This window comes from Vulpes vulpes, chromosome 12, assembly GCF_048418805.1.
Source record: "Vulpes vulpes isolate BD-2025 chromosome 12, VulVul3, whole genome shotgun sequence".
NCBI lineage: Eukaryota > Metazoa > Chordata > Mammalia > Carnivora > Canidae > Vulpes > Vulpes vulpes.
Window position 1 is genome coordinate 91,718,420 of NC_132791.1, and position 14,978 is coordinate 91,733,397.

Genomic DNA, 14,978 nt, shown 5'->3' on the forward strand with positions numbered 1-14,978 from the left:
ACATACACACAGTACACACAGCTTTCATGTGTGTTAATTTGACTTACCCAAGAAATTAGAATGGATTTTGAATTTGAGTTTTTTGACAACACCCAACTTTACAAAATCACAGTGCCATGTGGATGGAGGAGTTTAAAAGAGTCATAATCATGTGTAAAACATTTAGGCATTGGATGCAAAAAAAAAAAAAAAACACAAAAAAAAACAGAGGAACCAGGGAAGTGCTAAACACATAGTTGACATACAATGCTTTGTGACTCCCTTCTCACCGGTTCTCTGTTCTGATGCGGTATTTCCAAAACTCAGTTCCACTTGCCCCAGCCTTCATTCTCTATCACACTCTCCAAGTAGCTTTTTCTTTTTAATCATCTGGTGAGGAGGTTCATATGAAGCTTAGATGCTCAAAACTACCAGTGGGTTCCTAGTGATTTCGATCACACTTGTGAAGGAGCTGTCATTCTGCAAGGTCACAGATGGTAGAAGTATCTCTGCCTTTAGTCTGGCTTAAGTGCTGAAGCAGCACCATTTATTTATTTGTTTGTTTGTTTATTTATTTATTTATTTATTTATTTATTTATTTATTATTTATTTTTTGGCGTTAACACTGATCATGAGACCAGGACCTCTCATCAGCCCCGGGCTCTCCCAGTGGCCAAGACCTCACAGTTGAGTTTGATTTGAAAAAATGCTGTCTTAGTTCTTCTGGTTCACTTTACTCTTTATAGTTTGGATTTTCCTATAAAACTGATGTACCTACATAACCTGAGTCAGTACCCTCATGGAAATATAGAAGACACTGTGAACTGGAAGAGCTGATCCTTGTGACCATTAGAATGAACAAGAAAGAAGAGAACTCTAACTCTAATATATGATTGGATCTCACAGTCATCCTAGAATATCTGAGGATAGGGTTCAAAATAACTTCCATCATGTGCCATATAAATTGATATACTGGAGGTTCCACAGAGGCTGTTTGGTATTTTCCTTTCAATCACTAAATAGTAATTTCTGACATTTCCTGAGCACTTACTGCATGTTAAGTCCTGATTTGAATATAGTATGTGGTTACTTCATTTAATCCTGACAATTCAGGATCTGTTAACATCGTCTCCTTTTCAGACATGAAGATATCAAGCCTTAGTGACTTTAAGTAATTCACCTAAGGTTACACAGTAGGCCAGGGTCTCAGCTGATACCCATATGAAGTCTTCCTAATTCCAGAAAGGCAAGATTATTTGTACATCATATTTCTTATTTTTTTTTAAAATTTAAGTTAATTAATTAATTAATTTATTTGAGAGAGCACACAAGTCGGGGGAGGAGCAGAGGAAGAGGGACAAGTAGACTCTGCACTGAGCACAGAGCTTACTTGGGGCCCAATCTCACCATTGCAAGGTCATGACTCAAGCTGAAACTAAGAGCCACCCAGACACCCCCATATTTCTCAATTTTTTTAAACAGTGAGATTACTTAAAATTCATATTTGTGGTTAATTTTCACCTAACGAATGAATATGATGTAGTGGTTTGATACTTGGATTGAAGATTGTTTGGCCTGGCTTGAATCATGGCTCTGTCACTTCCTAATTGTACAACCTTTGGCAATAGTTTTACCCCATGATTCTTTTCTTATCTTTAAATTGTATATAGTGAAAAAAGAGTAAAACCTTGTTTTTTTTTTAGATTCCACATATGAATGAAATCATATGGTATTTGTCTTTCTCAGACTGACCTTGCTTAACAAAATACCCTCTAGGTCCATCCATGTTGTTGGTAATGGGATAGTTTTATCCTTCTTTATGGCTGCATGTGTATACACACACATACAATATACACTGTTTTCTTCTTTCCACTTATCTACGGATGGACATGAGTTGCTTTCATATTTTGTGCTATTTCAAATCATTCTGTAGTAAAACAGGGGTACATATATCTTTTCAAATTAGTGTTTTCATTTTCTTTGGGTAAATACTCAGTAGTAGAATTGTTGGATCAACGAAACAAATGAATAAACAAAAAGACAAAAAAGCAGAATCAGACCCATAAATACAGAGAACTCACTGATGGTTGTCAGAATGAAGAGGGTGGGGAGGTGGGCAAAATGGATGAAGGGGAGTGGGAAACACAGATTTCCAGTTTTGGAATGTATAAGTCATGGGAATAAAGGGCACAGCACAGGGAATATAGTCAATGATACTGTAATAGTGTTGTATGGTGACACATGGTGGCTACACCTGTGGTGAGTGTAGAATAAAATATAAAAAAATCAAACCACTATATCGTACACCTAAAACTAATGTAACATTGTGTGTCAACTATACTAAAAAAAAATGTTAGAAAAAAGAGTAAAAGTTTAATCTGCTTCTTGGGAATGAATTAATTGATTTAAATAGTATATTTTGGGGCACCTGGGTGACTCAGTGGTTGAGCATCTGCCTTTGGCTTAGGTCATGATCCCAGGGTCCTGGGATTGAGTCCTACATTGGGCTCCCTGTACAGAGCCTACTTCTCCCTCTTCCTATGTCTCTGCATCTCTTTCTGTGTCTCTCATGAATGAATAAATAAAATCTTTAAAAAATAGTATATTTCTAACAGATTTCTAATTTAGGCCACTAAGTTGAATTATTTAAAAAAAAGATTTTATTTATTTATTTAAATATAGAGCATAAATAGGGGGAGGAGCAGAGGGAGATAATCTCTAGTAGACTCGGTTGAGCACTGATCATGACCTAAGCTGAAAACTAGAGTTGGACACTCAACCTACTGAGCCACCCAGTCACCCCGAATCCATTTAGTTTTAAAATTCAGTTCTTAAAGGTAAATATGAGTTTAATTTAGAATTCTCAATTAACTGACAATTCTACATATATATGTCACTAGAGCTTCAAAATTGACATTCTGAAAAGATTCATGCTCTCCTCCAAATCACTTCATCTAGGGTTTTTTCCTGTCTCAGTACAATATGAAGATCACCCATCCAGTTCTAAGAAAGAGGAAAGAGAGAGAAAGAGAGGAAGGAAGGGAAGAAAGAAAAAGAGAAAGAAAAGAAAGAAAAAAAAAAAAGAAAAGAAAGAAAGAGAGAAAGAAAGAAAGAAAGAAAGAAAGAAGAAAGAAAGAAAGAAAAAAAGAGAAAAAGAAAAAGAAAAAGAAAAAAGAAAGGAAAGAAAGAAAGAGAAAGAAAGAAAGAAAGAAAGAAAGAAAGAAAGAAAGAAAGAAGAAAGAAAGAAAGAAAGAAAGAGGAGAAAGAAGAAAGAAAGAAAGAAAGAAAGAAAGAAAGAAAGAAAGAAAGAAAGAAAGAGAAAGAAAGAGGAAAAGAGCGAAGGAAGAAAGGAAAGGAAGTGGAAGGAAAGAGGGGAAGAAAGGAAGGAGGAAGGAGAGCCTTACAACTAGTCTCTTTATATTCCTTTTTGCTTCTTTCAATCTATTTTTCTTACAGTAACCAGAATGATTTTTAATTAAAAAGTATTTTATCACATCTTGCCTTAAATCCATGTAATGGCTTCCCATTGTTCTCACATTAAGAGCTCTTGACAGGAGCTACCACCCAAATACTCTGTGCTTTCCTTGTCATTCTGCCCTCTTCCTGCCAGCTGCAGGGCCCCCTGTAGGCTCCTTTGTAGCCCCTTCCTGGGATTTTCACCTGTCCCCCTCCCTATTGCTTGCACTTACCAAGTATTTGGCATTTTGTAAGCAAGGGTGAATATTTGTCGACTGAGATAATGAATTAATGAACAGTATATGAAAAAAATGATTGTTCCCTTACAAACATGAGACCACACGTATTTTGAAGGATATAAACTTCATAAACTTATGATAGAGCTATCTCTGGAAATAGGGGTACAGGGGTTCCTGACAATTTCCTACTTTGTGTGTCTTTTTATTTTCTGAATTTCTTTTTTTTTTTGAGATTTTATTTATTTATTTATTCATGAGAAACACAGAGAGAGAGAGAGGCAGAGACACAGTCAGAGGGAGAAGCAGGCTCCATGCAGGGAGCTGGATGTGGGACTTGATCCCAGGTCTCCAGGATCACACCCTCAGCTGAAGAGCGCTAAACCGCTGAGCCACCAGGGCTGCCCTGAATTTCTTTTTCTTTTCTTTCTTTTTTTTTTTAATATTTTATTTATTTATTCATGAGAGACAGAGAGAGAGAGAGAAGCAGAGACACAGGCAGAGGGCGAATCAGAGTCCGAAGTGGAACTTGATCCGGGGACTCCAGGATCAGCTCTAGGCCAAAGGCAGGCTCCAAACCTCTGAACCACCCAGGGATCTCCTGAATTTCTTTTTCTAAATTATTTTCCCCTTCTCCATTTTCTTTTCTTTCTTTCTTTTTCTTTCTTTCTTTCTTTCTTTCTTTCTTTCTTTCTTTCTTTCTTTCCTTTCTTTCTTTCTTTTTTTCTTTTCTTTTCTTCTTTCTTTCTTTCTTTCTTTCTTTCTTTCTTCTTTCTTTCTTTTCTCTTTTATTTTTATTTATCTTTTCCTCTATTTACTATAATTTCAAACCAAAGCTATTTGGATTTCAATTAGTGTTACACAGGATAGTGAGTATTCAAGGTTTTTGTTTTGTTTTGTTTTTCTTTTGTTTTTTTTTAGAAACCTCACAAAAGCTAGCTTTTCCCATACATATAAAAACTTTAGGGTCATACATCTAAAATGTTCAACAAGTCAGCTAAAGAATATGTGAACAGATTTCAAATACTCATTTTTTTTTTGACACAAAAATGAGAATGAATTTTGGCAACCATAAGCTGCTCAGACCTTTACCTGAAGCATTCTAACATACTTATACCAGTAGGTAGGTAGTTTTATCAATAAGCACATTGATTACGATATGTGTAAAACCATACTGCTAAACTCATTTGTAACTTTTAGAGTTTGAAAGAAGCAATCGTATTTTGATTTTTTTAAATTCATATATATCTATATATATCTATATATATCTATATATCTACATATATAGATATATATATCTTTTTTTTCTTTTGGAGCTAGTTTAAGTTATAGACTCCATCTTTTTCATGACCCTTAAAATACTATATTAGCTAAATGTCCACACTTGTCCTTTTTAGCTTTAACAGAAATGTCACATCCTAGGTTTCTGTAAATGACCCACATTCAGATGTGAACCAAACATAATAGCTTATGCCATTCACCAAGCAATGAATTACTTCAAATGTAGGACACAGGGCATAGGACTTTGTAAATTACTTTGTTTCATTGGCCGTCATCAGAACCTGTGGCATAATATGTGACCTATTTCTATAAACAATAATGCCTACGGCTTTACAGACAGGTGGAATACAGTTTCTTTCTTAATTACATTTTGAAGAAATAATTTAAAAATGTAGAATTTTCAGACACTTTCAATAGTTGTATTGTTAAAAGAAATTCAAATTTGTAACCATCATCATGTAATGATATATATTATCATAAAATATTAGCTTTTTATACATAACACAACTCAAACCTATAAAAATGCAAAAATAATGCAATGAACTTGAATATTCTTCTCCTAATTTCACTAATTATTCAAGTGTTTGGTTTTCTCTTTCTTTTCTCTCATCTAATATATTTAATATTTTCAATTTTATATCAATCAATCTGATCTTTATACACACACACACCCAAAATGGCAGGAAATACATGGAAATAGATGTGCATCTGTGTGTGTATAGTGTGTGCATATTTCTGACCCATTTGAGAATAACAAACTTTAATAACTAATTATAATCATGGAAAATTTAAGCTTAATATTTTATTGACTGACTCCAATGTTGTCTGAATAGAGAAAATAGTCTGTTCTCTCTCTCTTCAATACCCAGTAATGTCCAGTTTATTTACAAAATAATTGTTTCAATTTTTTTACAAATAAATATAAACTTAACATAAATAATATATTTTATAAATAAAATAGGTTTAATTATGAAATGTACTGAAACTGTTTTGACATTGTATATCTTTATAGAAATGTTCTTAACATTTAATCAGACTAACTTTCTAAAGAGAGCCAGAAAAGTGAATTTCAATAGATATGCACCAACGTTGATCACTATGTCCTGCCTAACTCTCTGAAAGGATGAAATATTTTGGGTAAATGTTATATGGCTTGATTGATTACATAATCAAATGAATTACATAATATCAATACTCAGTTTATTTTTAAAATTTTGCATATATAACCATAGACTATTTTTTGTGTCCCTTTTTTTGTGTGTAAACAGTCTCTAAAAAAATAAATAGGGATCCCTGGGTGGCGCAGCGGTTTGGCGCCTGCCTTTGGCCCCGGGCGCGATCCTGGAGACCCAGGATCGCGCCCCGGGCGCGATGCTGGAGACCCAGGATCGAATCCCACGTCGGGCTCCCGGTGCATGGAGCCTGCTTCTCCCTCTGCCTGTGTCTCTGCCTCTCTCTCTCTGTGACTATCATAAATAAATAAAAATAAATCTTTTAAAAATAATTAAATAAATAAATAAATAAACAGTCTCCATTAGGCTGAAAAATATGCTAAAATCTAGTAACTGTTAGTAGGTTGACTTACTTACAATCCATCTTTAACCTTTTCACTGGAAAATGCCACTCAACATGGCGAAAAATATGTAAAAGTAAAACTAAAAGGCAGTTAATCTTTGTATAGCTTTCCATATTCCAATGTGTCATTTTGTTCTCCGTTCAAACATTTGTGTACCATCCTGTAGATCCCGGCTTGGATGTTCACATAATTATTCTTTCACACAAAATGAAGGAAATATACAGAGGAGACAGACATTTTCTGGGCAAAAGGAACAGAAGCTAGCAGAAACAGGACTGTGATTCCTAATTAATTCAAAGTTAATTGCATAGTTGGTAATCCTGCACTTAAAATCTTCATATAGAAAATGTTTATGGCAGCAAATTGACAGTAATTTAACTACATTAAATCTTACTACCATTAAAAGAAAAAGATGGATGTTACATTAAACAAGCTTAAGAGAATGGTAAAGACTAGTTTTTGTTTAACAAGACAACTAGCAAATCATTCAAATGGCCAACCTAGAATCTCAAAGCACAGTAAGAGTAGTAGTTGAATTTCAAGATGGTACCAAGCCATATGGCCTGTCTTGGGCCATCAGTGACACTGGTTGACAGTTTTGCTTTTATTTCCACTCTGTGATGAGCATAAAATAGTCAGAGGAAAACAAAGACACAGAGTTCTTTTTTGGCAGGTAGGGTCAAAAAAACCTATTTTACTATTTTGGAAGAACCATGATAGAGGTCCTTAAGTGAAGATGTGTGTTGTATTGGTTATTTTCACTCAACAGTCAGATGGTGGAATGAAATGAACTTTGGTGTTAGTTCTGAGTTTAAATTCTGTCTCTGTGACTTATAAGCAGCAAGACTAATTTTTTTTAAATTTTAGCATATTCATATGCATAAGACAGGATTAAAGGAAGGCTAGATACACAACAGATGTGAAAGGCCACCATTATAATGGGAACTCAACAAATTTTAGTTTTAATTACCTACTCTATAAAGCAAAATATAATTATCCTGAACATTGAAATTAAATACTTACAATTCCCCATTTTGTATGGAAAGGCTCTCCATGTAATGCTCAACTATCTTGGTACTCCAACTTACAACTTGGGCATTTGGTAATAACTTCTCAGATGGGTAGTTTATTGATACTGTGTTGCATTAGGGTTCTTAGTGGCTGTTAATTTTTAATTTATTATTATGTATGTATGTATGTATGTATGTATTTTTAGGGGGAGAGTGAGAGTAGGGCAGGGACATGGGGAGCAACAGATGGAGACAGGGAATCTTAAGCAGGCTTCATGCTCAGTGAGGACCCTCATGTGGGTCTCAATCCCATGACCCAGAAATCATAACCTGAGCCAAAATCCAGAGTTGATCACTTAACAGATGGAGCCACTCAGGTGCCCCACAATTTTACGTTTCTTAAACTAGTTCCAGGTATCCATGGTGAACCAAGAGTGTACTACATCATAGGATAAATATATTTCCCTAGAGCTTCAATTTTATTCAAAGTTTTACAAAACAAAGCATATGATATGAAAGCAAATACACTGATTGATGAGGGATAGAATACATATTTTCTCTTCTCTGAACTTAAGTGTATTTAGTGGAAGAATTTTATAAATATGAGTCTAATTAATATTTATAGTACTTACCCCAATGTTACTAATGAAGTATTAATGTTTTTCAGTAAGATTCTTCCCTAAAATTACAAAAAAAGCAGTGCATTTCTAAATTAATATTAAGAGTTGTTTTGGAAAGGAAAAAAGATCCAATGAATGGTTTATCAGGTTAGGTGCTTCACTAAAGTGGTCCATATATCATTCATGTTGGAAAACAACTGACCAAGCAAAACCTCTGTTCCAATTGAGCTGGTCCAATGGGGTTTCTACCAAGGGGCACTAAGATCAACTCACTGAGAAAGAAAAAATTCAAACTTAAGTTTCCTTTAACAAATCCTTCACATTTGAATTAATCTGGTATTCATAATATAAATTAATGGCTAAATATTTCTTAATATTCTACCCTCTATTATCTAGACATCAAAAATCAGAAATAGTAGGCTTAAATGGGTAGGAAATATCAGAAAGGGAGACAGAATATAAAGACTCCTAACTCTAGGAAATGAACCAGGGGTGGTGGAAGGGGAGGAGGGTGGGGGGTGGGGGTGAATGGGTGACGGGCACTGAGGGGGGCATGTGACGGGATGAGCACTGGGTGTTATTCTGTATGTTGGCTAATTGAACACCAATAAAAAATAAATTTATTAAAAAAAAGAAATAATATTTCACTGTATGTTACCTAGTTGGAATTTAAACTTAGAAAATAATCATTTTAATAAAAAAGAAAGAAAAGTAAAATATCCAGCTATTAAGTATGTTTACTTGTTAATATATCATGCAAATTATGATTAAATGATTTTAAATCAGCATAGGAGGGGAAAATTGAGTTAATGAATGCATTTTGCTTATTCTCACTGATTTCCTTCACTTATCATTAAATCTTTGATACAAAAAAAAATAGTAGGCTTATGAGAGATTATTGCAAAAAAAAAATCCCCCCCCCCCAAACCAGATTATTCTTTGACTATGATAGTTAGTGAAGAATAGTATTAAATTATTTCTGGAATGTTAGTCAAAGAATTTCTGAAAAATAAATGGGAACAATGAACTGGAATAGAATTGATTAAATTGATAAAAGAAACAAATTCTTTAAGATTTTTGGAGGACAAAAAGTAAACAGTATTTGGGGAACAAAAGTAACAGATGGTTTTGTTTTTAGATTGCACAGTGATTCTTGGATATTAGATGCATTTCAGCGCATCCACAGTGAAGAAGCCATGTTTTTCATGCCGTATGATTTGGAGATCTCCAATCAGGAGCTCAGCTACATAGTGAAAAGGTCTGAGCAATGGAGAGGAATCCATGGTGAAAGGAAGAAGGTGAGTTGGTTTGAAATAGATTTGTTTTTTGACTGCACAAGAGAAGCTCATTCTGTTAGCCTATCAGTAAGTTGGTACATTTTCTCACATTGTTCTTTACTATTGTATTTTACTGCCACCACTATACAAATCTTGCAAATTGCTTGTATACTGATTATTTTTTATTAGTTGAAATGAGGAAACATGGTCAGGTGGTTTTTAGAGTGTAGCATTGTCATTTTCCTGTGGAAATATTTATTGATACCTGCTGTATATATACAGCAAAATTACACAAGGGTTGTGAAGAACATAAAAGAAGCTAGTGGAGGACCTGGGTGGCTCAGTCAATTAAGCATCTGACTCTTGATTTCAGCTCAGGTCATTATCTTGGGGTCACGAGATTGAGCCCTGTGTTAGGCTCCACACTCGGCAGGAAATCTTCATGAAATTCTCTCTCTCTCCCTCTCTTTCTCCCTCTGCCCCTCCCCTGCTGTCTCTATCACTCTCTCTCTTTCAACTAAATAAATAAAATAATACATAAGTCTTTAAGAAAAAAATAAAAGAAGCCAGTGACCAGCTTCCTGCATGTGACATGATTGCTGGCTTCAATGTCATCTTGTGATGACAGGAGGAAGAGAATATTATTATTCTCCTTTGATGTTTTGTTAGTTCTCTTGCTTCTCTTCTTTCTTTCAGTAATTTCCTTTCCAGACTTCTCCATTGGCTCCATCCTCCTCTTCTGTGTTAGAGTCTTTCAGGGCCCTATACTTGGTTTATTTCTCTTCTTACTCTACATGCTTTTTTTTTCTTGCCCTCCTTTCAAGCTATATCTTCCATCCTTCTGAAGATGACCAAATGTGTATCTCAAGGCTATGCTTCTGTTCTGAGTCCTAAACTAACAAACTAGCAGCCTACTTGGTATCTTCAGGTGGATGCCTGAACCCAGCACGTTCCAAACAAAATTGACTTAACACGTTAGTTAATTACCAAATGCATTTCACCTGTGTCACAAAGCCACAGGATTCACATATCCATAACCTCTGCACATGGCATTTTCATCTACTCTGATTGCAAAGAACTGAAACTCAGAGTTTCTCTAGACCTTCCTTTCTCCTGGATTTTTTTTTTTTCAGTTTGTTCATGGAGTTAGTTATATTGACTTTACTTTTTTAATATTTATTCTCTATGTTATTTGCTATTGCACATCTATGATCTCAATTCCCAACTTCTAAAGAACAATAACACTCTGCTAACTGCTCTACCTGCAGTCTCACGCTGCAGTTACCATGTCATCACATCCACGAATTCATTCTTTAGAATATTTCTAAAATGTAGATCTGACCCCCCCCCCCCTTTTCCTGTCATAAACCCTTTGCCTGGATAGTAAAAGCCAAAATACAGATTATTGCATTTTTGCCATTTGTTATGATTCTTGTTTACCTCTCTGGTAATTAGCCTGTATCCACATGCCTTCCTTCCCTCTCAGACCTCCTCTTGTCAAATGCTTCTTGCTGAAATATAATGAGGCCATATAAAAATAAGGATATTTTGCTAAACATGTTATATTGTTTTACATTACCATCCATTCCTCTCTGTTTTGAGGAGCATCCTCCCAGGTCCTCGGGGACCACCTGGCAAACTAATTCTTCTTCCAGGCTGAGTTTGAGTGTTGCTTTGATGGAGCCTGCCCAAAGAGTGCCATCTCCTTTGTGTCATGGCTGCTTGTTCTATCTGACCCTTCTAACACACAGTCTGAGGATTACTTGTGTTTCCCTCTTCCTTTTTATTTACTTATTTTTTCTTAAATTTTTATTTATTTATTCATGAGAGACACACAGAGAGAAGCAGAGACATAGGCAGAGGGAGAGGCAGGCTCCCTGCTGGGAGCCTGATGTGGGACTGGATCCCAGGCCCCCAGGATAATGCCTTGAGCCAAAGGCAGACACTCAACCACTGAGCCACCCAGGCTTCCCTCCTTCTTCCTTTTTAGATTAAAATCTTCTTGTGGGGGATCCCTGGGTGGCGCAGCGGTTTGGCGCCTGCCTTTGGCCCAGGGCGCGATCCTGGAGACCCAGGATCGAGTCCCACGTCGGGCTCCCGGTGCATGGAGCCTGCTTCTCCCTCTGCCCGTGTCTCTGCCTCTCTCTCTCTCTCTGTCTCTCTCTGTGTGACTATCATAAATAAATTAAAAAAAAAAAGATCTTGTGCAATAAATGAGTGGCTTCTCCATCTTTGTGTTCTCGATCTTTAATAGTGTCTGCAGAACATAGTACATTTTTACTGTCTATTCGTTCAGTACAACAATGAGTGCAAGCATGAATGACTAATTGAAAATATATTATTTGCCCATATAATGAATGTATAATATACCTCATTCCATTCTCTACCTGATAGAAACCTAAACATTAGCTTTTAAAAAAATTCCACATGGGTTTACTATTAATATATGCAATATGTCTCGAATTCTGTTAATTTGATAGGTAAATATAACATTACAGCAGGCATTTCCACAACTGTCCCTGACGTAAAGTAAATCACATTTCACTTTATGATATAGTCATCCTGTCTTCTTCTTCAAAAATCCTTGACAACAGCATAATTTTTAAAAGACCTGAATTGTTTAATAAATCATCCTAAAAATTAAGCAAAGAGCACTTTCTCTGCAGGATAATGTCAAAGTGACTGAGGTAGATAGAATATATTTATTTCATTATTAAGTTTCACAATATGGAAGTTTAGGAATTTGGAAGCAATCCAAAATTCAGTATCAAAATGATCTGAGCTGAACCATAGTACCTAACAAGAGAATACAGAGGAAAATAGAAAATTATTTTATTGTTCATGATTATTTGTTTTGTCTAGGGAAGTCAGAGAGAGTGAGAGACAGGAGAAGGTGGGGTGGAGAGGGGGTTGGGGATAAAAAGGAGAAGAAGAAAATGAATATTTAACTGCTAGAGGGAAAATTAAAGGAGATTATGAAATTCTTTAATTCTTTAAAAATTAATATTTATTCCCTCGTTTATCAAATGATTTAGCTGACCCATGATGGACAAAAGTAGAACTCAAGAAAAGACCTCAAATCTTGTGTGTTCATAATTCTGACAATGTATACACATTTAAACGGATCAAAGAAGAGACAATTGGATTAAATGCAATTAAAGTAAATAATTTAATAAAAAAACATTTGTGTCCTAAGTAAAATATTTTGGCTTAGATTCTTTTGGGCCATTAACAAACATTAATATATCTAGATATATTGCTGCTGTCTCTTCCCCAACATGTATAGACTCAGCATCTATCAGTGAGGAGACTAACAGAGATGTTTATGCAAATCATTTGAAAATCTGGAAAGCACCTGTTATTTCTCATTATCCGGGTTATGTTTATTAAGCATACAGAAATGTTCCTAAACTTAAATGAATAGACATACATATTTTATTTGTTATGTCTCTTCATGACCTGGTGTTTATACCATGAAGACTTCCTCTTATGATTAATTTTTTAATGTTCTTCTTAACCTATTTTACCTTTGCTTGTTTAGTTTATTTCAATAGGGAAGCAAGGTAGTCCTGTTGAATAATTGAAGTACTAATTTCAAGATACAATGCCAGCTTAATTTAGAACACTCATCTGTAGTCTAAGTTGCTAAATTAAGAATGGAACAGACACTTTAATATGAAAGTATTTCAAGTAAGTATTCTAGAATTTTTGCATTTTAAAAATTTGATCTAGATCTTTGCCATAGTACCAGCTATTAAGCACATGCTTCTCGTTTTTATGCTCTGGATTAAAAATTGCCACATAAATGGACACTTTATAATATGCTTAATTTCCTTTTATTAAATTGATAAATGCAAAAGCACAGAACACATTTACAGTATGATGAGAATTTAGGATTATTGCATTTTGTAATTTTTATATTGTTCATACATATAATTTGTCATTTGTGCAAAGACAGCCAGATGATAATTTCAAAGTATTTTAACCATTTTTTTTTTTGAAAAGGAAAAGGTCACTTTCAGTAGTCAGAAAAGACATCATTCTATTAAACTAATTTGCCTACATGCAAATTTTGTCATTTTTACCTCATTAACTATTTATCATGAGTAAAAATATATATATTCATGAAGGGGCAGCTCACAGCCTGATGGAACTGGAACTAATATTTTGCAACTCTAATGATTTTTTGCATCCCTAATTAGATAGCATAAGGTTGATATGATTAGGTCAGGATGTAGTGTTTTTCATTAAAATACATTTTAGAAGCTGTATTCATAATCTGCCCTTGCAATTAAATAATGAGCCTATGAATTTAATATTATCGACCCAATTATTATCCCATGCAAACGTATACCTTTAATAAATTTGTGCCGTAGGACCTTCATTAGCAACAGAAGAAATGATATTTCTAGGTACATAGATTGAATGGCTATGGTTAAACTTATATAATGGTTTTAAACATATCAGGAAGCAAAGCTTCAATACTTAGGAATTTAATTCCGAAATGTGCCTTACTATTTGTTGAAGACTAATTTGCATTGTAATTATTTTCTTAAAGAAACTACCACTTGAAAAGGGGCTATTGAAGCTCATAAAAATAGCAGGATGTTAGGGAGAGAGAAAGGGTTGGAGAAAGTTGTGCCTTGTGGGACAATGGACAGTACAGTTAGAGATCCATTCAAGCAGCATAATTGAAAAGCATAAAAACTAAAATATCTATTTCTTGAGTGTCTGTATTATCTGGGAACGAACAGATGCAATTAATGAAGGTTAGCATTTTGTTGTATGTTAGAATAGTTTTTATTAAGAGATGGAATTATGTTGGGGACTCTGAGAAGGAGCTACTTATCTCTTATTATGAATGTGTAGGGGGAAACACAGGGCTACATATACACATACCCATTTCCCCTTCTTTGTCTAGTCTTCACTATTTATCTACTATTCTTGTGCACTGGGATGACGATTTAAAGTTCTTTAGTTGATGAAATTCTGTTCTGAAGGTTATATACAGTCTATAATTTTTAATAAAACAAGATGATTAATGAAAGATGAATTTACATTTAGTAATGAGTTTTCTAGTAAGCTAACCCCTAAGCATTGTTATTGACACAGCAAACTGCAGGCAGTGTGTCATGGCATGACTTTGTTTTCCTAACTACTCATTTTTACTTGGGGAGTACAGTAAGGGAGGAGAAGAAGCTTCAGTGAGGATCTTGAGGGGCAAGGTGGTAGCAAACAGATAAATGGATGTACGTTGATGAGGATTTAGGATGGAGACACTTGATAGAACTTTCCATATAGAAGGAGACAGTGAGTAGAGGTGTTGTGATAGGAAATGCCAAGGCAAGTTTGAAAACTGAGAGCAATTTGTTAGGGCTGAACAAAGGACAGAGAGTGGAAGGAAGCGAGAGAGCAGCCTGAAGAAGGAGATTAGAAATTGGAAATGTGCACAATGGTGGGGCTATATATTTTTCATAGGCAGTGGGAAGCCATTGAAAGCTTTAGTAGAAAGAGATAACTCATTCCATCAGAATTTGCGTTGC

The 14,978-nt window shown here is 34.9% G+C and overlaps 1 protein-coding gene across 1 annotated transcript in view; it reads left to right on the forward strand.

Annotated features, from left to right (window-relative positions):
• LOC112920437 (uncharacterized) overlaps nt 1-14,978 on the forward strand; it is a gene marked incomplete at its 5' end in the record, with an annotated part of 293,948 nt that overhangs the window by 215,191 nt on the left and 63,779 nt on the right. The window contains one exon of the mRNA XM_072731939.1: nt 9,297-9,456. Coding sequence (XP_072588040.1) covers nt 9,297-9,456 — 160 coding nt within the window. The remainder of the gene's footprint in view (nt 1-9,296; nt 9,457-14,978) is intronic.